At 43.0% G+C, this 25905-nt stretch overlaps 1 protein-coding gene across 2 annotated transcripts in view; it reads right to left on the bottom strand.

Annotated features, from left to right (window-relative positions):
* CAP1 (cyclase associated actin cytoskeleton regulatory protein 1) overlaps positions 1–25614 on the bottom strand; it is a 28376-nt gene extending 2762 nt beyond the window's left edge. The window contains exons 1-9 of one of the 2 annotated variants that reach the window (XM_039255955.1): positions 25445–25614; positions 10163–10284; positions 8991–9094; positions 7498–7575; positions 5098–5241; positions 4911–4996; positions 3461–3566; positions 2117–2294; positions 212–396 (exon numbers count right to left, since the gene is read on the bottom strand). In XM_039255955.1, the coding sequence (XP_039111886.1) occupies positions 212–396; positions 2117–2294; positions 3461–3566; positions 4911–4996; positions 5098–5241; positions 7498–7575; positions 8991–9094; positions 10163–10274 (993 nt within the window). In that variant the 5' untranslated portion in view covers positions 10275–10284; positions 25445–25614. Of the gene's footprint in view, positions 1–211; positions 397–2116; positions 2295–3460; positions 3567–4910; positions 4997–5097; positions 5242–7497; positions 7576–8990; positions 9095–10162; positions 10285–25426 lie in introns of both variants that reach the window. The other variant, XM_039255954.1, reaches the window with a different exon arrangement.
* Positions 25615–25905: the final 291 nt, after the last annotated feature.

Below are 25905 nucleotides of genomic sequence, written 5' to 3'. Positions count from 1 at the left end.
GAGAGACAGCGTGAGCAGGGGAGGGTCAGAGGGAGAGGGAGATACAGACTCTGAAACAGGCTCCAGGCTCTGAGCTGGCAGTCAGCACAGAGCCCGACGCGGGGCTTGAACCCACGAACCGCGAGATCATGACCTAAGGGAAAGTCGAAAGTCGGACGCTTAACCGACTAAGCCACCCAGGCGCCTCTCAGTCCTGATATTTTTAACTCACCACTCTCCACTTCTTGCCCTCCAGCTCAAGTACAGCTGGCTCCTTCTTTGTGGCTGGTTTGGGGGACGGGCTGACTCCTGGTTTAGGTGCAGAGAATGGCTTGGGGCCACTTCGTACTGGACCACTCTGAGCCTTCAGGGCAGGGTTCTTGTGAGTCTTCATGTCATCAGATACATGTTTCAGGGCTGCAAGAACAACAGCTGCCTCGTGCCCGTCCTTCATACTACAGCTTTGAGCTGAGGCAGGAACCAACTTCTGCTCTCAGAAGTTAACTGCCGTAACAAAAACTTGAAGGTCAAAAGCCGGGACTTTGAGATGTTCTCTTAAACAATGGTTTTGGAGAAGCGCTTTTAGAATTTCCCTTCTACCCCAAAGTACCCAAATACAGTTCCATTATAAAAAAAATAAAACACAGACTATGTGCATATGGGAGGAATGGCTATGTAAATGCACAGGAAAAGATCTAGAAAGACATGTACCAAATATATATTCACAAAATATATACAGTTTTTAAAGCAAGAGCAGAAAAAATGTGATAGTAAAGCAAATTTGGTAAAAGGAAAGAAACCTCGCCCACAGCTGACCTACTGCCACCCTCAGTGTTTGCATTTGAAATCTCCTTCTACTAGTTTTCCTATTGATAAACGTTTTTTATTTGGTTATAATCATGCACACTGTTAACAATTTTGGTTTAACCAGTTAACACGTAAAAAATTTTCTGTTAACCTAGTTTTTTTAAATGTTTATTTATTTTGGTGGGGAGAGGCAGAGAGAGAATCCCCAGCAGACTCCATGCTGTTAGTGCAGAGCCCAAGAACCATGAGATCATGACCCGAGCCAAAATCAAGAGACGGACAATTAATCAACTGAGCCACTCAGGTGCCCCTAATCTAGTTTCTAAAAAAAAAAAAAAAAAAAATTTTTTTTTTTAAAAAGAAGATTCCATAATCACCTTCCCACTGTAGGCAGACAAACCTCTTCCTCTTATATATGGCCCAATTTATTTAACCAATACTGACTGACCCTTTCAGCTCTACCACTCCTTGTGGCTGTAGTATAAATACTAGATTTTTTCCTTAACACTGCACAGTTCACTGTAGAGCAGCTATTAGTCAATGGCTGCCACAGTTAACAGTTTCTCTTACTGTTTGATATTTAGGTTATACCATTTTTAGCTACTACAAATAATACTATATAGTACTTGGTCTTTATTTTAGACATTTTTATGAGTAGACTCCTAGAAGAGGGCTGTATAATTTAGACTTCCACCTTCTATATATAAGGGTGTTGACTTTCTCTAGCTCAACACTGGTAATAGATTTTTAAAACTTCTTTAAAATGTTTATTTTTGAGAGAGAGAAAGTACGAGAGCTGGGGAGGGGCAGAAAAGGGAGATAGAGGATCCGAAGCAGGCTCTGCACTGTCAGCACAGAACCCAATGTGGGGCTCGAACTCATGAACTGTGATACCGTAACCTGAGTTGCAGCTGGACGCTTAACGGAGCCACCCAGGCACCCCCCAATTATTGGTAATTCTTATGCAAATTTTCCATGACTAATACACACACACACACACACACCCGCCCCCTACAATGACTTCCCAAAGAAACCATGTGGTAACACAGAAAAGGCTCTTGGCACAACAGGGTGCTCTATAAATGTCAATTAGTATTAAGTCACCTTCCTATGGGGCAGAGGGCTTCCTCCAACTATAATTACCCACTTTCAATTTCCATTTAAGCTAGCTTTGATGTCCCTTTGGGCAACTTGAAGGACAGTGACACCCAGATGAATTCTCCCATACACAAACCAGGGCTCTGGGCTTACAGACCGTAGGTCTCTAGTTGGTAAGATCAGACCCAAATAACTTACTGTACCAACTCTTCTTGCCAAAATATTCACTTACCATGTGTGATGCTCTCCCCCTGATTAATCTGCGCAAACAGTGCTGAGCGGGAAGCAGACTCATCTGAGCCAGAACTGGTGGGGACTGGTGGGGGAGGTGGGCCTGGTGGGGGAGGTGGGGGACCCGATCCAGCAGAAGGTCCAGATGGCAATCCACTCAGTTCTTTTGCCACGGGCCCCTGGAACAATAAGGGCAGGTAACACAGCCATCCTCTTTTCCCTTCTGTACCGCTCCGGTGCGGTCCTACATGTGTTCTAGGATGTGGGGTACCCACTGTAGCCCCTGATGCTATGATTCATGCTCCCTGTCCACACCCAGATTGGCTTTATTCTCTTTTACCCTTTCCCAAAGATTCAATTCAGCTCCATTTTTCAACTTCCACATCATTCCTTTGGCTTCTACCCAATTCTAGCTCTAACCCACAGTTCTGCAAATCGACTTCGCGTGTCACCAGTATGTCCGCCTCAACAAGTCCAAGACTGATGTCATTATCTCCTGCCTGCTCCCCTAGCTGTACAATCACCCCCTTGTTTCTATTTCAGTAAAAGACATTGCCATCCAAGCTTGACTATTCAATCTTCTTTAGTCTTTCAATGCCCTCAAATTCATCAAATCTATTATCTTGGTTATAAATTCTGCAAATTCTTTTGTACCAGTGTCTAGTACCATCAGCACTTTCATGGTCTAAGCATGAGCCCTTACCCCTAACCTATAAACTGAGACTCTCTTAAGGATGAGTCTGATCATTATTATTCTCTTGCTCAAAAGTCACAATTGACCTTCCTTTTCAGCCTTTTATCCTAAAAATCTCTTTCCTTGAACTGAAGCTAGAGATGACCAATCTCTACATTTACTCTACATGTACTGTCTCAGCTATGCTGTTTGCTAGTATCCCCATTTCTCCCACTTCTCACTGTTCTCTATTTTAAAATGTCCCAGATCCGAGTACACCTGTTGAAAGTACAATCTCTTCCGATGAGACTCTCTCTCCCTCTTACTCTGTAGTCTATATCTTTATCATAGCATTTTACTTGTTAACTTGTATTTAGGGGGTTTTATATCTCTATTTTCAAGCATCTGGAGGGTTGGGATAATGTAACTCATTCTTCTCGCGCCCCTCAAGCCCAATCAGTATCTCTGACCCACGTGTACTGAAATTGAATAGAATTGACTATTCCTCTCTGACCCTTGCTTTCTTCGCACTTTTCTTTTTTCTCCCCTTTTCTTCCTACTCTCCACTGAAAAGACTAGCATTTCCTCTTGGACCTTGGTAGCACCAAAGTCTAATAAACTTGTGGACCCCTGTCCTGGAGGGATAGAGGGAGGGAGGGAAGGCTCACTAACCGTTTTGCTCCAGGCCAGTCCAGTGGTATGGAACTCTTTAATGTAAGTCTGTAGCTCTGTCCATATACTCAAGTAAGCTTTGACCCAGTCCACATGCTTCTTATCGCTAGGAGAATTAAAGACAAACTCATCACAGACAGTCAGGGCACATTACAATAGGATTCCAGAACGCTCCGATCTGTGAACTCATATCTTCCCACCTGTGGTATGGTTTTGCTCAATGGCAGCTTTGCAATCATAACTGAACTTTACTTTTCTTCTTCTTCAACCTATTCTATTACCCTAATTAGACCAAAGTCCATTAGGATAGGGACTCCAGATTATATCTCTTTCTCTCTCTTATAACAATATTCTTCAAACTTTTTTAAGTATAGCAAAACCATTTTTTTCAGAGTATACCTTAGGTAGAACCCAATACACAAAACTAATAAAAGCAGACATCCTGTGCATGAAGCTATATGATAGAGAGAAAGTCCCTTTGCGCATCACTGTGGAACTCCAGGACTTCAAGAAACTCAACTGCCTTATAGCACGGTGCCTTATGTGAAAGTATGCCCCTCCCACCAAAAATTTAAAACTTCCCTGGAGGAAATGATCAGCACTAGATTATAGAAAGAACGTTGCACTATGGTTCAAGTCTTCTCTCTTCTTATATATTAGCTAGAAGACTTTATGGCTATTTAGCATAAGACCTAATTTGCTCAACAGGGAAGTATGGAGTTTAACGGCGGGTTAAGTCAAAACACTGCAATGCTTAACTCCAGGTTATTGGAAGGAGGAATCAAGGAAGTGCCTGGGGTTCTGAGACCTATTTAATATATACAAAGGCTATTTACTCCTTCAGAGTAGTTACTCAACAAATGCTGGTTAACTGATGACTGACGGAAGAAAGGAAGGGTTTGGGTAGTCATGCTGCTGAGTGCTAGCTGCCTGCAGTCACTCCAGCCCAAAACCAGCAATGGAGAAGTCAGTTAGGACTGGTGAACATATGTGCTTAGACCTATAATGACTCCCCTCCTCTTACGTGATCCCTGTACTTCACCAGATAGCCTTCCTCTCACTTTACCTTACTATGAATAGTCGGGGTGATTTCCTAGTAAATCTTAGTCCCTGAGCCAGTTAGAAATTCTCAACAAAGGAACAAAATCTACCTTGTCTAAACAGACAAATTAAAGGGCATTTGTCCATTTTATCTCCAACAAAACCTCCTAAACCTGGAAGGTTAAGGATAAGACTAAAAGGGGCTCTACAAACCCTGGAGAAAAAGCAGAAGTGAAAGGAGAAACACTTCCTGCTTGCACATGCAGCCTCTATGAGCCAGTATCTACCAAACTTCCCAGAGAGCAACCCTGGGATAGAGAACCGACACAACAGCCTTAACCCTGAAGTGCTACTCCAGCAAGTAATCAGCTGGCTTGTACTTTACCCCTTACGAAAAGGCTGGACTTACACATCTTTATATTCCTTGAGGACTCGGTTTGTATAAAACATGGCAGCATCATTCATTTCTTTCACATAGGGACCAGGCTTGGGAGCCTAAAGAAACATCAGTGGTCAGTGACTCCAAGCGTGTCCAGCAGTATCTCCTTACCTCTTTCATTCCATCCCTTCCCTCCCACGGAAGCTGCGCTGCTCACCACAGCCACCCAACCCAGGGCCTGGATACTTTCGCTGACAGCTGACAGGTGATTGAACAACTTGCTGCCTCGGTTTTTCTCCCGGAAGGTTACCACTTCTTGGATCTGCTCGGAGATGGGTGCCAACAAATCAGAAAGCTTATTCTGGAAAGAGACGCAGGAAAAGATTCAGGTTAGTCTTTCCACAAAAGCTAATTTATGTGTTTGTCCACTCTGATCGCACAGGCAAGAACTCTTCACGGGCTATATATATAATGAACGCCCAAATAAACTCTGTACTCATCCCACAGAGATTCCTTTGGTGAAAATACTGCTCATCACCTTACCCTCCTCACGGTAGATTTGGTGGCTCATCATGATCAGGACCCTTACTCCATCTAGACCACAAAATTCTACCATCTCAGCCACTGGTCTCTTTTCTGTCCCACTAATAGGAGATACTACCTCATTTCTGAGCCTTTACTCATGATGGTCTCTCCTTTTTCCATCTATCCAAATGTTCCTTATACTTCATGAGGAACAGCCCTCCAACTCAAGCCACACTGGCACCCTATAGCATTTATTGTCTGCATAACCCATTTTGGCATCTTAATCACACATCAGCACAAATTTTCAATGGACCCATGTGAGTATGGTTTTCAAATTTTCTCATTAATTTTTCAAATATACCAGGGCTTTGTCTCAGCCTTCTTTTATAATCTTTATAACCCTCAACACATTGCTAGTTACGGAGCAGCTGCTGAGCAGAGATCTGCTGAACCAAATGCAGAGGGCTTGGCATTTGAGCTGGCAGCTTAGCGAAATGGATGACTCTTGTGTTTCCATGTTTTATGCTTTCTCCAAAGCTCAGTTTCCTGAACACTGCAATTCTCAGATCTTAGCCTGGAAACAGTCTAACACAGGAGTCTGCAAACTTTCTCTACAGAGCCACACAGTGAATATTTCAGTCTTTGCAGGACATATGGTCTCTGCTACAGTTTCTCAACTCTGCCATGAGAGTGCATAAAGCAGTAGCAGACAATACTTGAAAGAATGGGCATGGCTGTGTTCCAAAAGTCTTTCATTTACAAAATAGATGGCAGGCCACATTTAGCCTGCAGGCTGTAGTTTCTCAACACCTAGTCTAATGTTTGTTTTTTTTTTGTTTTGTTTTTTTATTTATTTCTAGGAGAGAGAGAGAGAGAGACAGCGTGAGCAGGGGAGGGTCAGAGAGAGAGGGAGTCACAGATTGAAACAGGCTCCAGGCTCTGAGCTGGCAGTCAGCACAGAGCCCGACGCGGGGCTCGAACCCACGAACCGCGAGATCATGACCTAAGCGAAAGTCGGACACTTAACTGACTAAGCCACCCAGGCGCCCCTATCAACACCTAGTCTAAAGCAAGGGAAATATACCTGTGCCTCAGCTGTCTGATTTGTGGTGGAAAGTATGGGTTTGGAGAAAAGGTTTAGGAAAAATGCCCTAACCATCAAGACAGATTAAGAATTAATTCAGAGTCTAACATATTTAACATTATCTTCAACTATTTTTACATTATTTAGGTATGTTGAGGGTCCAGGGACTTTAATACAGCAGTAGCAGGAAGACTTGTTTTATTACCTCTTTTCCAAGGAAAGTCACATGCCTAAAGAAGAAACAGGGGCACCTAGGTGGCTCACTCAGTTAAGCTTCTGACGCTTGGGTTTCCGCTCAGGTCATGATCTCCTGAATTGTGAGATCTGCACTGACAGTGCAGAGCCTGCTTGGGATTCTCTCTCTGCGCCCCACCCCCGCTAGAGCACGTGCACCCTCCCTTGCTGTCTCTTTCTCTCAAAAATAAATTAACATATTTTTACCAAAAAACAAAACAAAACAAAACAAAAAACAAAGAAATAAAACAAAACTAAAATCTTTGGCTCTAAGAAATATCTATTTCCTCTAATGGATTCTCACACATTGGCAGCATAAAATTTTGAGGTAGGAGTAAACTTCAAGGGAGATCCCCACCATGGAAGGATGAGGGGAGAAGCAGTGCTTTAGGAGTTCTAGAATCTCCACAGCAGCATTACTAAAGCCCAGTCACCGCGAAGCAAAGAGAACTACACTATGACCCAAAGGGCTTATGGGACAATATGATGAATTTTGTCTCATCCAAGAGGTTAAAAACGGCTGTCTAGTGAGAGAAGCCACAAAGTCCAGGAGTAACTACAATCCCAAGTAAAAAGGAAGGGAAAGAAAACAAGAAACAAAAAACAGTAGAGTCCAATAAATACTCAAGGGCACATTCCCATATGGCACTTTAAGTCTAGTGTGAACGCACACAAGGCCGAGGGTCAATTTCAGCATGCTGTTGTACTCGGCAGAAACCTCTCAGCTCATCCTGAGCCTCAAACCACAAGGAAACCAACTAGGAGTGAACTTACGCCTGCTGGCTGCTGACACTGAGAGGCTGTAACCAAGAGAGCTCGCTCCAACTTCAGGCCTGTGTGAACCATCTCCGCCTGCCGGAAAGGAGAAGAATCATCATCTACGACACATTACAACTGGAGAGGGTCCTGATAAGAACAGCCCGAAACCTCTACTTCCACGTAGTCTGGTAGCAACCTGGAAACTTCATGTTGCTTTCTTTCCTCAGGTACACCGACCACTTGCAGGGAGTGGCAGCAGAATCACACGTACCACCTCTCCCTTTGGGAACTAATCAGGGTTACACATCTGGGAAATGAAGATTATCGGGGTCAGCTTTAGATGAAATCAAGTTAGCAACTGTCCACACAGTGTGACATGAAGGGCACTGAAAAGTCCCTCCTGTCTCTCATCACCAAAAAAGCTCTTTTCTCAAAAACTAGAGGTGGAAGTCAAGGCAAAGGCCAAAATGATGCCCAAATTAGGTTACAGCTCTTTCTCAAATGTTGGGTCATGATCCATTCACAGATTAAAAAAAAAAAAAGAAAAAAGAAAAGAAAAGTGCAATGCAAGTAGGTAAGCACTGCTTTGTGAAAGTTCTGACTCAGTCACAAATACATATTTCTTCCTGATAGTCATGGTCAAAGGAGTTTAAGAAACATAAAACTATAGGCACTATCTAAATACAAAAATTCAAATAAGGTAGCCTATTTTTTCTAGATTTGCATTTTTAGAACACGTAAGTGATCCATGTTTTTACATCTTTTAAATGTGACACACTGCATAAAGCAAAAATGTAAGCCTCCACTCTTGTATCTAAGTCCCAGTCCCACTCACTAGAGCTAACACCACTGCCAACAGATGGCACAGGAGAGGCTCAAAATAGATCTTCCAAAGATCAAGCAACCAGTCTTGCAGAAGGGTCAGGAAGATCCTAAACATGGTTATTGCTTAAGGAGGGCCATTCAGAGGACCAGCAGGAAGATTCTGAGTCCCAAAGAGAGATTCGGAATATTTATGTGAGTGTGGGGGTGGTGACGATGTAGGTGGCAGCATATGAAGGGAGGTGGGTGGAGAGGCACCTGTCACCACCTACTTCACATTCCTGCTGTGAGCTAAGTGTGAAAATAACTCACATTAGCATCACTAATAACTATCAAACATAGTTTTATAAACGCTAAGTCATGACTATGACTCCTTTGCATAAGCCACCCTAGGCTTGGTTATGTAACATGCTGGGATCAGAATGGTAGAATGTACTCACCATAAAGATGAACCAAGCCATATTTTATGCATCAAGCAAGTTATCTGTACAAAAGAAGCCCACACAGAAAATAGGATCAAAGCAGAGGGCCTGGAAAAACCTGAGCAACTGTACCAGTGCCTGGAGTGAGCTCCTCAGTGAAGGTAAAAGAGAAGGAGCCAAGGGGCTCTTAAACCAAGAAGGAGTTGGACTTGAAGCCCACCACCAGTCCTTATAGGAAGGGAAAAAGGGGCAAAACATCCTTACGTGTTTCTGCACATCTCCTCCAATCTCTTTACTGATCCTCAGGTACTCTGCCACAGGACCGGTAAGCAGGGAGTCAAACGCTTGCACGTACGGAGCTGCTCCTCCTAAAGACAGACACACCACAAGGAATCAGTCACGCGCCAGAAAGATGATTTGTTAAAAAGCACTTCCACATGAAAGTGGAGAAGCGAGGTAATACAGTAAACAGAATATTGGAACATGAGCCCGGAAACCTGGTTTCTAGTTCCAAAACCACCACTAACTGCTAAGTTCCTTTTCCTCTCTGAGCTTAATTTTATCTATAAAATTAAAAATTAAAAAAAAAAAAGAGGGGCGCCTGGGTGGCTTAAGCGTCCGACTTTCACTTGGGTCATGATCTCGCAGTTCATGGGTTCGAGCCCCGCGTCAGGCTCTGTGCTGACTGCCAGCTCAGAGCCTGGAGCCTGTTTCAGTCTGTGACTCCCTCTCTCTCTGACCCTCCCCTGCTCACGCTGTCTCTCTCTCTCTCTCCTAGAAATAAATAAAAAACATTAAAAGAAAAAAATTAAAAGAAAAAAAAGAAACAAAAGATCTCCTGAGCTCCCTTTTAGCTCTAACATTCTATGATTCATTTGGTGCATATACAAAATGGCTAATTTGCCAATCATTTGGACAGAGGAAGTTTTAATATCACTTTGTCACTCGACTTACACGAGAGTCATTTTGCTAAAGAAAGAACAGGAAATATCACACAAGCAGGAAGTTCTTATGTTAAAATAACCACAGGCCTCACTGCACAAGTCACTTCCTCACTTATCTGTTCACAGGCGATAAACTTAGTAGATTAGGCGTTTTGGGAAGTCAGCTCCAAAGGAAAGAATACACTGTGACAGAAAAATTTCAGTCCAAGACACTGAGTCTTCATTCAACGTATTCTGCTATGGGGCACCTGGGTGGCTCAGTCGGTTAGTCCGACTTTGGCTCAGGTCATAATCTCACGGGTTCCTGAGTGCGAGCCCCATGTCGGGCTCTATGCTGACAGCTAGCTCAGAGCCTGGAGCCTGCCTATGGATTCTGTGTCTCCCTTCCTCTCTGACCCACCCCTGCTCATGCTGTCTCTCACTCACTCTCTCTCAAAAATAAATAAAACATTAAAAAAAAAAAAGTATTCTGCTGTGCTGTATATTGCTTACCTTTTGGAGCACTGTCTCCATATGCACAGTGCATGTCAGAGGCATGGGAGACTGCCTCCAGGCGGCCCACTGCCCTCTCCAATCTTTCTACCAGATTTTGCATGTCAGCCATAATGCACCACCTACGGAAGGAGATCAAATTTCACTTGTTTTAATAGTACATAACACCTAAGGAGAAAAGGCAGAATACTCGTGGGGAAAAGAAGATGCCAATTCGGAAGAACAGAATCATTTAATAATAAAACCAGATGAAAAATAGAGGAACATATTTGCAAAACTGATAAAGACCTCATTAAGCAAGAGAGCTACCCAGGAAAAGGTGTTCACGGAAAGCAAATGTTTACCCATTCAAATACTTACTGAATATCTACAATGACAACACCAAATATTTATGCCAGAATTTAGAATTTACAAATTACAGTCAATATATTATCTTAGTTTCTGCCTCCCAACAACTACTCAGTAATGGAAGGTTAATTACCACACTCTTTAGAGATTGGAAACTTAATTACAGTGAAGTTAAATGACTCATGTACAGTCACACAGCTAGTTAATAGGAAAGCCAGCATTCCAACTCAAGTCATCTGGCTTTAAATTCACTGTTTTTTTCTGCAACATCCTGCTACCCGCATATGGAATGCCCCAAACCAAGATGAATAGGATATTTATTCTGCCCTCAGTAATTTAGTCTGACAGTAGATATCTGACATGTACACTAACAACTACAAATAGAAAAACATGTTAAGATAACATAAGAATGTTGCAGAAAGAATAACAGAATTTTAGGAAGGGGAAGAGCGCATCAGCTGAACTTATCAGAATCAGATAAGGACAACATGGCAGCTTCACAAGAGGATGGGATGATCTGGATTTGCAGTAGGGAAAAATAGACACATCCAGAAGAGCTTTTTACAGATCTTTCACAAGTACTAATTTCTCTGAAATTAGTCTCATTCACTGTCTAAATACTTTTTTTAAATTTTTCATTAAAAAAATTTTTTTTAGTGTTTTATTTATTTTTGACAGAGAGCGTGAGCAGGGGAGGGTCAGAGAGAGAGGAAGACGCAGAATCTGAAGACAGGCTCCAGGCTCTGAGTTAGTTGTCAGCATAGAGCCCGACGTGGGGCTCAAACCCATGAACTGCGCGATCATGATCTGGCCCAAAGCCAGACGCTCAACCAACTGAGCCACGCAGGTGCCCCTCATTCACTGTCTAAATCCTAAAGAAAATAAGCTCTACCAGAGAAAGGTTACTTCTCTGGCTTGCTGCCTATTATACTCTACCATCTAGACCACTACCTGGCATGTAGAAGGTGTTCAATAAATATTTATGAAGTTAATAACTCTGCAATATAGGATCCCAAAACTCCAGAGGGACAAGTATTCTGAAAGCTGCCAATACTATATACATAATCATTAAATGTTTTCAATACACATCCACGTGAAATGTTTGAGACCATAAGAGATACAAAAATCAGTCAGTGAAATTTCAGTCAAAGCCCTGACTTGGAGATAACCATTTCAAAACATTAATTAGTTCAGGTAACTGAAGCTGAATGAACTCAACACCCTTGAAATTGCCAAAAATGACCACAGCAATTACAATTTCCCCAAAGATGACATGTCAGAATATCTCAATCTAACATACTGTCCTCCCTGTGGACGAAATTAGCAGCTGACAAGACAAAGTAGGGAAGACAATATACAACATAATCTCTGTCCATTCCTTTCAGTGTGTTGGCTCTGGTCTCTCTGGGCCCAGTGACTTACTAGAGAATGTTGTTTAAAACAGAATCAAAGAAAAAAAATGTGATGGTGAACCAAATTAACTTTTCATTCCCTGGCCTGGAGAAGCAGCAGAAGCCTCCAAGTCTCTGCTCTGCTCACAAATGGAGCAGACTAGAAGCAACCATGTTATGCCACCATCACCTGAGCACTCACAATTACCGACTGTCCTGGGACAGATTCACATATAATCCACCACACTCTATAAATGCCAGGGGGAAAGGCAAGGAATGCAATAAACTCCCAAGCTATCTTCCGTTAATAGATTATCACCCATTCTGGGGCACCTGGCTTGCTGAGTCGGTGGAGTAGGAAACTCCTGATCTCAAGGTTAAGAGTTCGAGCCCCACATGGGGTGGAGAGATTACTCAAAAATAAAATCTTAAAACAAAAAAGATACAACCACATAACACTGTACACTTATCTTTACTACAAATTTGATAGACTGATTATAAAAGACATTCCCCCTCATATACAGTGGATGCTATAGGTTGAGGCCAGTGTAAACATGGAAAACATACAAGTGTCTCTAACAGCTGCCAGGGGTGGTGAACACCCAACCGTCTTAAAAGTTCAGTAATACAGCTGCATGAGATTTCTGTTCCTTTTTTCCCACATTTCACTTGCTTTTTGTAAGCTTTCATTGCTGTCTAACTTAAATAGAATGTAAAAGGATAATACAGCTATCGTTTACAGGTAATCTCATCCTACTATTAACCAAATATAGAACAGAACTTAGTTTTTTGTTTTTGGTAGAGGTGGGGTAAAATATGAGATGTTATGGGAAAGAATATACAGAATTGAGGGGACCAGAAGACACACTTTGTCTCATTCTCCACCCCAACACACATATTCATATTTTTCAGGCAGTCATGTCCACTCCCAAGCCTTCAACTACCATTATCACAGGACTGCCCAGCCTCCTTCCAGAGTGGCATGATCAAAACCACCTGGAGACTAACAACTCCCAGAGCAGCATACCCACGGCGCAAGCCATTCTTCTGGAATTTATAATTTGAAATCCGGCTTCCATCTAGACATCTCTCCTGGATATTCCAAAGGGATCTCAAACTGAAATGTCTAAAACAGAACTCACTGTCTTCCCACACCTCACCCCCACTGTCTCAGCAATCCAGCACTACTATCAACCACCTGATTGGCCAAGTTAGTAACCCAAGAACTATTAGGCTGTAAAGTATAGTGGTTACAAGCATGATCTTTTGAGAAGACAGATAGTTTGGGAGTTCGAAGAATAGTACTCATTGGCTCTGTGACTAATGAGTGCCAGCAAACTTTCTGAGTCTCACCTTCCTTATTTATATAATGGCGACAAAAGTACAAAATCCAAAGGATTGAAGTGAGAATAAAGGAGAAATACACTTGACCCTTGAACACAGGTTTGAACTGTGCAGATCCACTTGCACATGAATTTTGTACAATACTGTAAATGTATTTTCCTTATGATTTTTTTTTTAAATATTTTTATTTATTTCTAGGATAGAGAGAGACAGCGTGAACGGGGGGGATCAGAGAGAGAGGGAGATACAGACTCTGAAACAGGCTCCAGGCTCTGAGCTGGCAGTCAGCACAGAGCCCGACGCGGGGCTCGAACGCATGAACCGCGAGATCATGACCTAAGCGAAAGTCGGACGCTTAACCGACTAAGCCACTCAGGCGCCCCTCCTTATGATTTTTTAAAAATATTTATTTTTGACAGAGAGAGAAAGAGCATGCTTGCTGAGCAGAGAGAAAGACAGAATCCCAAGCATGCTCCACATTGATGTGGGGGTTTAGTCGAATGACCATGAGATCATGACCTGAGCCGAAATCAAGTTGGACTGACTGAGCCACCCAGGCGCCCCTCCTTATGATTTTCTTAGTAACATTTCTTCCCTAGCTTATTGTAAGAAAACGGTATTATAGTATACATAACACACAAAATATGTGTTAATCAACTGTTTATGTTTTTGCTTTTTTTTTTCTTACAAATAGTTTATTGTCAAATTGGTTTCCATATAACACCCAGTGCTCATCCCCACAAGTGCCTTCCTCCATGCCCATCTCCCCCCTCCCAATCAACTGTTTATGTTATCAGTATGGTTTTTGGTCAATAGTACACTATTAGTAGTTAAACTGGAGGGAGTGGGGATGGGGAGAAATCAAAAGTTATACATAGATTTTTGACTGCACTGGTGGGGGTTGGCACCCCTGAGCCCTTTGTTGTTCAAGGGTCAACTATCCATGTAGCAGTACTGGACCAAGTCCTGAAAAATAGCAAGAATTCCTAAGAGTTAAATAAATTATCTTCTTCCTTACTCCCCAAATCTAGTCAGTCATCAAAATCCATAGGCTCTATCTTGCTTATCTCATAAATAGATAGATGCCCTTGTCTTCATTCTGATGGTCAAAAATCAGGTCTTCATGACTTCGCCTAGATTACTGCAATAACCTCCTTGTAAGTCTCCCCTAATTATAATAAAACACCCTGTTTATCTATTCTCCATATTGCCATCATAATCCTTCCCAAATGCAAATGTAATTATGATAGCCTTATATTTAACATCATTCGGTACTCCCTAGGACATTCAGAGTAAAGTCCAAATAAGGGTTTCCTTATCTGGTTCTGTATTAACCTGCTACCACTTTTCTCTAGTTTTATCTCTTGCCACACCCTTCCTAAACACACTACAGCCACCGAGGACTATTTGCATTTTCCAGCAAGAATCATGCTTCCTCTCACTTCTGAGGCTTCAATGCTATCCACTCTGACTGGTTACTGTTCCGTCTCAGAACTCCTACTTGCCTTTTAAGATTCAGCTCAAGTGTTAACTTCTTCAGGAAGCCTGTCCAGTTTGGTATGCTTTTCCTTCTTAATCTGCCCCTTCTCTGGCATTCCTACTGCCTTTTAAGACTCAGCTAAGATACCACCTCCCCAAGAAACATTTCCAATTTGTTCATAACACTGTTCACTTATCTCTACCATACATTTAATATACTGGTTTAAAGTCATTTATTTAATAGCTAATAGGCAACTAGCCACCCTAGGAAGGACCATGTCTTGTCTTGGTAATCCCAGTGCTGTAAGTGTAGTAGGTAGGCACTATATATACAGTAGGTCATTAAGAGTCCTTTACCCTTTCTCCCCTCAAAACAAGTCTGGATATCTTCTCTCTCTGACAAATCTGGGGAGATGTGTTTCACCTTTCTTTCTTTTTTTTTCCTCTTCGCCTATCTGCAGGATCTTACAAATACTCTCATCTTTCAAATAAATGCTACCTTCTTAGGCACATATCACATCGATATTGAGGTTTTCAAACCAAGTATCATAAGAAAATAACCATATTATATTACATAATGGTACTTAAAAATATTCCCTTACAGCTGTAAGTGCTTTACATCCTCAATCTGATGCTTGTAAGACTGAAAAATAATTCTCTAGGGTCTGGTATGAAGATACTGATCCCCATCTTTAGAATGAAGAAACTCACAGAAGCTAAAAAGCTTGCCAGATATGAAACAACCAGTGGGCAGAGGTAGAGAACCTAGGCCCTGAGCACAAATTTTCTGAATCCCAGTCTGAGGCTCTTCCCACCACTCTACATGCCTTTTAAGACATTAAGTGACTGTGTAGTTCATCACAGCATCCAGCTCCTACTGCTTGCTGAGCACAGCACTCTGGGTTCAAGGCTTCTTCACAGTGTCTTTAGTTACATTATTAGCAGCTTCTAATTTCTCTGCTTTCAATTTTCTCCATGGAGGCTAATATCTTTTCATAGGCTAGATGACACATATTTGGAAGGGAATGTTTAAAACAAGGCTTTTCTGTAAGAATTTAGAGTTGCCAGAGTAGAAAACCATAGCTCTGCCGGATCTTGTTCTTTGCCATTTCTGACTGACAATAGCCAAGAACTAAATGTAAGCCTCCATAAATGGATGTACAGATTTCCCAACTATTTAGGCATTCATCAAAAAAGCTTCAGAAAGGGAGGCAGTCCTAATTTTAGAAATCTAAGAAACAAACTAGGATTCAGGAGACCAAGCTTTGAGTCCCAGCTCTGCTATGTATTAACTGTATAACTAAAGAACTGTCATTTAAGTAGTCCTTACCTAGCACACAGAGATGTTAAGGATCAAAAGAGATGAATAGTCACTTTGGGAACCTTACAATACAGTTTGAATGTAAAACGTTATCACTGCATGCGGTATGCTAGAATACAGGCTTCAGGAGGATGGGAATCTATCCATTCTCCTCTCCCAACCAGCCCCACCAATTCACAGTACCTAGAACAACCTGGCACACAGAAGATGCTCATAAAATTAAAGTGCTTAGTACTGTACTTGTACTTAGCTAAGTATTGCTGTATTTAGCAGCTACTGAAGACATAGAAGGCATATGGCATCTGTCCTCAAGAAGATTTCATTCTTATTGAAGGCCAATACAAATGAAAATGCCAATGGAATACTGATGAAACATTTTTTAAAGTTCTGTTAGAGATTGTCTAACTCCACTTGGATTAGGAAAAGTTACAGTATCAGCCTATACACTGGAGCTTTTGCTTTGCAGAATGTTGTATGGTTCTGAACGACACTGTATAAATGACTGTATGTTCTAAGAGTTGAGAAGAAATCAGTGAGCACTGGAGATAGTCTGGTTTCAGGATAAAGTGGGACATCTTGATGGAAAAAGTAAAAGAAAAAAGGGAAGACATTCCAGAGCAATCAGACGCAAAGAGGAGAGACTAAGGAGCCTCAGCACATAAAGTATGTTATGCAGGTTAATCTGCACAGAGCATCAAGTACCATGAAAAATGAGGCTGGATAAGCATGCCAGGTTAGGTAACGAAGGGCACTGAAAGCCAGGCAGTATTTGAATCTGATGTTGTGATAAGTGTGAAGCCATTTAAGGGTTCTGAGTGAAGGAATAATATGATGAAAGCAAAATTTTTACAAGTACTCTCTGATAAACAGAATGCAATTTGGAAAAATGGCAAGATATTAAGGTTTAGGTTAGGTTGAAGTAGGAAGCTAACAGGGTCTAAGTTAGGTTGAAAGCTGCTATTCATCCGGCTGTATAGTAAGAGGGCTGCTGAAAAAATATCTTTTATATTTCAAAAGAAAAAAATCCACACCATCTACTCACCAGCCAGATATGGAAACGAAAGGGAAAAAAAATCAGTTAAGCCACAAATAATCAGTTTTAGGTAACTACGTGACCAGCACCTGAATTAAGTGGGAATATAAAAGAATGGTAAAACAGTTTTCCTGTCCCAAGGGAATCTAACAGGAGAAACAAAGCTAACTTCCTTAGAATCCTTGACTGTCAGGATTAGGAGGGATTCTAGAAATCATCTTGTAAAAACACCATCTGATGCCAGAACAATCCTTTCAACATTCTCAGCAATTAGCCAGAGGTCTGAACCTCTGTTCAAACACCTTCCGTGTGGAGACACCGAGACCTAGAGGCAGCCCGTTCCCTTCAGACAGCTCAAAGTATTAAAAGTTCTTCCTTATATGGAGGCAAAATCTGCTTCCCCGCAACTTCCACCCACAATCTTAGTTCTGCCCTTGGAGGTCATACAAAATAAGTGTGCATTAAACACAGAACAAGTACTAACTGTGTGGTAGTGACTATTGAGTACTGCAGCACTCAGAGAAGGGAATCAAAGAGGACTCGACTTGCAAATCCAGGGGCCTAAGAGAATGATGACACTATAGGCAGGAACAGGTTTCTGGCATGTACTCATTAGGGCAAGAAGATGAGGTCGGTTTTGGACAAGCAGAGTCTGAAGAGGGGATGAAGCTTCTAAGTGGATGAGTATACTTAGCAATAAAGTTTGGGGAAGGACTAAGGCTGGAGAACAATGTTTCCAAGTTATCGGCAAAGAAAAATCACAGTCATGAGAATGGACAGGCTCTCGGAGGGATATCACACAGAGCAAAAAGAAACCATGAGGCGGATTCTCCAGCAATTTCTTTTGTGGTTTAAAACCAAGAAAAATCAGAACTGGCTAGTGACACCTGCCAAAGCTGCTTCAGAGTCTCACCATTCTAACAATTCAAACAACCCCACTCCTCCAGCCTACTCAAGGCAGTTGTTCAGAAGTAAATGGAACCGGGCTGTTCCTGCAGTTCTGGTCTCATTTCACCAGACAATTAAGCCAGTGGTATGAATGTCTACTTGAGTAGGAAGTTGCTACGTTTATGGTTTCTTCTTTGTCTGGTAGTTAGTTGTTCCTCTAAGTCACACCCTTAAGGAAAACTGAAAAGCAACTATACAAGTTAGCCTGCATACTATGACAGCCCAAATGATTTGCTTCAAAATGCTTCTTTTGGCCTTGACTTTGTAATTCTGTTCCTGAGATGTTACCCTAAGAAAATAATTCGAATGTGAGAAAAAGTGATAGGCAGATATTTACTGCAATGTTAACTCAGACTTTAATTACAGAGGAATGCACTGCGGAAAAAGACTTGAATAGAACACAAAATTTACAATAGAGTGATGGGGTTTTAGACAATTTCTTCGTTTTCCAAACCTTCTTTAACATAGTTAGATAATTTCTTTATTAAACAAACGAAACAAAGCAGTTCCACTAGGATCTCTCTCCTAAGGCACCACTAAGCTGTAAGACATTAGTTAGTTCTAACAATATAGAATTAGAGCCTTGTTCTCATCACTAGGCTCTACTATGTCAAAGTAAAACCTAAACACGCTAATAGGAGACAGAAGTTGGCTGTGGTTTTTTTTTAATGTTTATTTTTGAGAGAGAGACACACACAGAATGCGAGTGAGAGAGGGGCAGAGAGAAGAGGGAGATAGAATCTGAAGCAGGCTCCAGGCTCTGAACTGTCATCAGAGTCCGGCGTGGTGCTCGAACTCATGAGCCATGAGATCATGACCTGAGCTGAAGTCAGACGCTTAACCAAATGAGTCACCCAGGCGGCCCACAATTTGGTTGTTTTAACCTAGAAACCAAAGAACAGATACCACTATGCCCCAGTAAAGATGTCATCTAAATCTAACCTAAATCAGGAGCCACTGTTCTTCCCCAAGCATTTGGTTTCAGAGGGAACCAATGACATTTAGTGCCTCAATCACTGCCATCTGAGGTTTAGATTAAAAGAGAAAGACGGAGGGAAAGAATCCAATCCCATATCAGCACTTGTCTCCTGTTCCGTCCCCGATCTGAAATTCCAGGAGTGAGTAAAGCTAGTTAGAGCGTACAAGCTGAAGTCAGACTTAGAACTAGCTGTTTCAACAGTGGGGGCAAATAAACAACTTTGTGTGGCCATGGGTTCCCATCTCTCTTATACCCAAGGAATATTATGAAGATTAACTGTGTAGGAGTATTCAGCAGGCAACTTTTACACTGTATAAGGAAAAGGCGCATTGGCTGATTTCAGCTGGCTAGTGGCATAAAGACAGATCCAAAGGACATCATTTGTCCCTAGCCAGGATTCAGCTACAGCTAGAGATATGAAAAGATCTGTGACTCTAAGTCTATAATTTAACTTAAGTATAGGAATTTTAATGACCTCTGCAGAAAACAAAACTAAACAAAACAAAAAACCCCCAAAAACCAAACAAACAAAAGCCAAGAAAAAGCAAGCTCACTCCTTCCATGAAACATTTCAACTCTATTTTCCAGTCAAATGGAAAAGTTTAACACTACAGGTCTCATAATACAAGGCAAACAAAACTTTATAGCTAAGAGCTATTTTTAGAGCTTTGATTCTTTTTATTGAGTTTACATGACGGTATATCAACAAGAAAGTTTCATGGTGAAATGATGTAGTTGCATTAATTTAAAGATGATTCAACTTTAACAATTTAAACAATCAAAATAAACACTGAGCACCAACATCATAAACTATAAGCAATTTAAAAGAAATGGTAATCTAGGAGTGCCTGGGTGGCTCAGTCACTTAGGCATCTGACTTCAGATTAGGTCATGATTTCATGGTTAGGGAGTTCGAGCCCTGTGTCGGGCTCTGTGCTGACGACTCAGAGCCTGGAGCCTGCTTTGGATTCTGTGTCTCCTCCCGTTTGCCCCTTCTCCACTCAGGCTCTGTCTCTGTCTCTCAAAATAAATTTTAAAAAATAATAATAAAAATAAAATAAATAAAATCTAAAAAATAATAATAAACTAAACCAAGCTGTCTAAATGCAGCAACACTGGGGCACCTGAGTGGCTCAGTTAGTTAAGCATCGGACTCTTGATTTTGGCTCAGGTCATGATCTCATGGTTTGTGAGTTCAAACCATGTTGGGCTCTGCACTGATAGCATGGAGCCTACTTGGGATTCTCTCCCTCTCTCTCTCTCTCTCTCTGCCCCTCCCTGTGCACATGCAGCACGCTCTCTTTCTCTCTCTCAAAAATAAATAAAATAAGAACAGGCAACATGAACAAAACAGGAATGGATTTATCCTCACTATAAAGGATATCTAAATCTGCTTACTTGCACTGTCAACCAACCCAAAGCTTTCTTCTGGTGAGTGCCCAATCAGAGGTATTTCTCTATCAGGATCACACCCTCTGAGGTGTGATCAAAAACACACAACAAAAAAACAAAAATGAAAGTCCTTCAAGGACCACCCAGAAATTCCTTGAATAAACAGTAATTCTTGCTGCCTCAATGAAAAATGACTGATTCACTACAGGATATCCAGTGCTTATCATGTGCATACACTGTGCTAAACATGGCCATGAGGCCTGCCCTAGAAAATCTAGTTGGAAAGATAATACACTGCACAACCATAGTTATGATACTTTCTAATGCAGTGGTTCTCAATCAGGGGCAATTTTATTCTCCGGGAGACACTGGGCAATGTCAGGAGGCATCTTTGGCAGGTACAATGAAGCCAACTGCTACTGGCATCTGATGGGTGGAGGCTAGGGATACTGGACAAGCCCACAATGAAGAATCATCTAGTCTAAAATGTCAATTGTGCCAATGTTGAGAAACCGTGTTCTAATATAATAAGCAAAAGGGAAGCACAAGAGGCATAAATAAAGTGCTAACGTAGTAGTTCAGGACTTTCTAAATTAGAACGTCAACCTATACTATCCAGTGAAAATGAATTAAGATAAAGGTCCAATATGGAAAATTCTGTAAACTGGACAATGGAATTTAGATTTGATTCTTTGGGAATATGAACCCAGGGAAGATGAAATGGTTCTTTTTTAAATTTTTTTAAATGTTTATTTATTACTGAGACAGAGAAAAACAGAGCATGGGGCGGGGGGGGGGGGGTAGGCAGAGAGAGAGGGAGGCACAGAATCTGAAGCAGGCTCCTGAGCCGAAGTCAGATGCTTAACCGACTGAGCCATCCAGGTGCCCCAAAAATGGTTCTTTTTAAGATCAGCCTGGTTGTGGTGGAGAAGTTGAAGTTAAAGTATGAAAGCCAGGTTATTAGAAAGTAAAAAAAAAGATGGGGCGCCTGGGTGGCTTAGTCAGTTAAGCGTCCGACTTTCACTTAGGTCATGATCTCGCGGTTCGTGGGTTCTAGCCCCGCGTCGGGCTCTGTGCTGACTGCCAGCTCAGAGCCTGGAGCCTGTTTCGGAGTCTGTGACTCCCTCTCTCTCTGACCCTCCCCTGCTCACGCTGTCTCTCTCTCTCGCTCTCTCCTAGAAATAAATAAAACATTAAAAAAAAAATTTAAAAGAAAGTAAAAAAAAAGAAACTGATGATGACAATTCAAAGGAATAATGATGAGGAGTGGGTAAGATATGGCTTGAGGATCCTCAAATTTCAAATCTCAGATTAAATTTCAAACCAGACAGGGGCACCTGGGTGGCTCAGTCGGTGACTTCAGTTCAGGTCATGATCTCACAGTTCATGGGTTCAAGCCCCATGTCAGACTCTGTGCTGACAGCTCAGAGCCTGGAAACTGCTTCAGATTCTGTCTCCTCTCTGCCCCTCCCCATTCGCTTGCACGCACGATCGCTCTCTCTCAAAAATAAATATTTTTTAAAAAATTAAATTTCAAACCAGAGGGTTCAGCTTCCAAAGATACTTTGTATTTGCTCATTTAAATAAAATGCATCTTTCAAAAAAATGTCTATTTTTGAGAGAAAGAGAGCGAGAGAGCGAGCATGCAAGTCAGGGAGGGGCAGGGGGCAGAAGAGAGAGGCTGACAGAGGGTCCAAAAAGGGCCCTGCACTGACAGCAGCAAGACTGATTCCGGGATTCGGGGCACAAACTGTGAGATCATGACCTGAGCCAAAGCGAGACACTCAACGGACTGAGCCCCCCAGGCGCCTGTGAAACGCATCAAGTGCTTCACAGAAACTGAAAGGAGGAAGTCACTTTTACAAGGCTTAGTCCCTAGTTAAAAAAATAATCGTAGCTAAACCTATATATGTATAACCAAGAAAAGGGATGCAAAAAAAGATCTTTCTTCAGGCTGGAAACAAACCAGTTGACAAACTAAACAGCTAACTTCATCAGAGCAAGAATACACTCACTGAAACTTAACATCGCCACCAGTTTGGCCTTGCACGACACGCTGTACTTGACAAAACGCTTTCACTGCTACCATTTTATTTAAACTCCTCTCAGACATCAATTATGTCCACCCGATTGACAAAGTATTTCCAGTGAAGAAAAAGGCTGGCAATTCCGACAGAAAAAAATTTTCTCCCTCCTACAGAATTTCTTTATGTTGGACCAGCGCAACTCAAACAATAAGGAAACTGCCAACTGTTGAATAAAATCCAGACACGGTCAAACAAGGCCTCAAAAGCCCTTCACAACTTGGCAGCCATCTACCTTGTTTCCTGGTCTCATCTTCTACCACAAACTCCAGGCGAATGCCAAGACTCCAGGTGCTTTGCTGAATATAAGCCTCCGCGCCTCTGCTCTGGTTTCCTCTAGTTGGGCTACCTTGCTCAGACATCCTTGTCTGGACATGCTGCAAACACCTCAAACAAAGTATGTCCAAAATTCATTTTCTTTCCACGCCACCTCCCCAACTTACCCCTCTCCTCTCACATTACCTACCTTGGCGGATGGTACAACCCAGTTCCCTAAGCCAGAAAACCAGGCATCCAACCTAGACTACTTCTATTTCCTCATTTCCTTTTTTTCCTAATGTTTATTTTTGAGAGAGAGAGAGAGAGAGACAGTGTGAGCAGGGGAGGGGCAGAGAGAGAGGGAGACACAGAATCTGAAGCAGGTTCCAGGCTCCGAGCTGTCAGCAAAGAGCCCGACGTGGGGCTTGAACTCACAGACCTCGAGATCATGACTGGAGCTGAAGTCAGATGCTCAACTGACTGAACCACGCAGGGGCCCCTTTTCATTTCCACAAATAATCAGACTCTAATTCTATGATTCCCATCTTTTAAATACATACTGCTCAAGGGGCACCAGGTGGCTCAGTCAGTTGAATGTCTGAATTCAGCTCCCTTTGTGATCTCACAGTTGGTGAGTTCAAGCCGCATCTCAGACTCACTGCTGTCAGCCTGTCAGTGCAAAGTCCACTTCAGGTCCTCTTTTTCCTTCCCTCTACCCCTCCCCCGCTTGCACGCTCCCCAGAAAGAAAATACTAAAAACTAACTAACTAACTAAATAACATAAATACTGCTCAAACCTGATCCTTCCTCTCCCTCCCATGGTCATTGTCTCAGTCAAGCCATGACTATGGCAAAAGCTTCCCACCGCTGGTCTACTTCCACCATCATATCCCTTCTGCCTCGACAAAGTAAACTTTCTAAAACATAACTCTGACCACACTGTTTTCCTACCTAAAGCCCTTTAAAGCGTCCCCCTAGCTCTCGGGGTGAGATCCACATTACTCAGCATGATTTACAAGGTCCTTTATATTTGACCCACCACTTCGCACTTCCTCCATTTCTCTGAGCAGTACTCAAATTTCGGTCACACTGAACCAGCCATGGTCCTTCACATGTCCAGATCTGCATGTCCTTGCACTTGTACTCTCCGCCTGGAAATCCCTTTTCCAGACTGACCACACAGCTAAATAAGTCTTGCAAGACTCATCTTCCCATTTCCTCTTCAAGGCTTAGAAGTCTGTCTCCTGTATTCCTCTCTATTCTCCCATAACCCATGCTCACACGGTGCATTATGACAGGGTAAGCCATCCCTGACTTACCGGTCTGCCCCCTACACTCCATGGTAACAGCTGTATTCCTGGCCACCAGGCCAAGTGCCTCATTTCATATGTACCTCCTACATATTAAGGGCTCCATGAATGAGTGGTGAATGATGAATGCCCTGGGCTGTCCTGTTTTTCACTTGAACAGGGATCCCTACAAAAAGCTTCAACTGACACAGTTCTGAAACTAACCTCTGCCTTAAAAGGTGCTTGTCGTCTCATCAAGCTTATTGCTATTTACCCTTCAAAATTCATCCTAAATTCTGCTCCGCACAAGGGATTTTCCTGAACCCTAAGTTACAAATTTCCAACACTGTTCTTTCCTAACACTCATCACATTTATAAGGATGTCTTAAAAAAAAAAAAAACGTCCCTGCAAAAACTATTGGCCCCGGGTGGGCAGGGTCTGGCTTTTTTTCTTTTCCAAAACTGCATTCCCTAGATATGGCAGAGTGCCTGGCAGAATAAACACACTCTGTTAAAATGAATTTAATCCTGTGAGGGATGCAGAGATCTCCGCTTAAAAGATGAGAAAAAGAAGGCTCAAGGAAGTGAATGCACCTACCGCTGCCGATACTCAGCAGCGGGGCCAGACCAAACCTGAAGCCATCTGATTTCAGACCCAGAAGCATGCAACACCTTCGGTAAAGTTAAACAAGCCTTTCAGAATAGGAGCAACAGACCTGGAGGAAGGAGAGGCTATCTGATTGCAAATACAAAGACCTGCCCCACTCTCTTTGGAAAAACTACCCAGGTATTCCAAACAGGTTGCATTAAAAAAAAAAAAAAAATCCACGCAGCGGGCGGTCTTTAACCTGAAGCTGCCAGCCGCGACACGACACCGCACGGCACCGACCGGAAGACCACTCAGAGGTAAAGAAAGAGGTTCCTAGGAAATAGTCGTGGGAAGGATCTGGGGCTGTTAATCTAAGTAACTGAGGTCTTGATTCCGATTGTTTCCCCTCAATCGCTATGCGGTCGTAGACCAGGATCTCCTCCCCGGGGATCAATTTACCCATCTGTGCAATGGGGACGAGATGGGGCACAGAGAAGACTCTAAGGTGTCGTTAGTTCCTTAAGAATGCCTAAGTCTGGGCACCTGAGGAATCAGGCCCCCGCTGAGGCGGACGTCCAGGACTGCAAAATCCAGTGGAGGAGCCTCCCCAGAGGAGCCCGGCTCCGTTGGTCACCCTGGCCCCACCTCAAGAGACCGCGCCCAGGATCCCGGGTCGGCCTGAGGGCCTCCGCTATGGCCCCTTCAGCAGGGCTCGCCGTACGCGCATAGGTCGGTAAGGCCATTAACAACTCCAGAGACCGGTGGGCCGCGGAGTGGCCGCCAGTCCCTACCCGGCCGCGCACCCTCACCTCAGAGTTCTGCCTCACCTCCGGACTGCGATCAGCCGCTCTCCACTTCCGGCAAGAACCGCCCAGCAATCTTCGCGCGACCCACTTCCGGGCCCTCACTGGGCGCGGCACCCCCACCGGAAATGGACGGCTGCAGAAACACCGAGCCAGAGGAGGGACCCGGGAGGAAGTCTGGTCGCCCCGCTCGTGGCTCCGCCCCCTATTCTCCACGCCCGGAAGCGAGAATGCATGCTAGCCCGGAGGGCACATGGGAGAGAGTCCCGCCTCCAAAGCCTGAGCGGGCCCCCGGAGCGTGCTCAGGATAGGCCACGCCTCCCTGCCAACCGGCAGGAGCCGAGTCGTCCGAGCCAATGAAGGGCCGAAATACCAGCTAAGCTCCACCTCCGGAGAAGGAGAACAGGTGAGTGGCTAATTAGTGCTCCTATCAGTGTGGTCTCAGCAGCAGAGGCCAGTGCCTTAGCCCAGCAGTCCGGAAGTGG

The sequence above is a fragment of the Hyaena hyaena genome, unplaced genomic scaffold, assembly GCF_003009895.1.
Source record: "Hyaena hyaena isolate Hyena2069 unplaced genomic scaffold, ASM300989v1 scaffold_551, whole genome shotgun sequence".
Classification (NCBI taxonomy): domain Eukaryota; kingdom Metazoa; phylum Chordata; class Mammalia; order Carnivora; family Hyaenidae; genus Hyaena; species Hyaena hyaena.
This window is presented reverse-complemented; position numbering and strand designations above follow the sequence as displayed.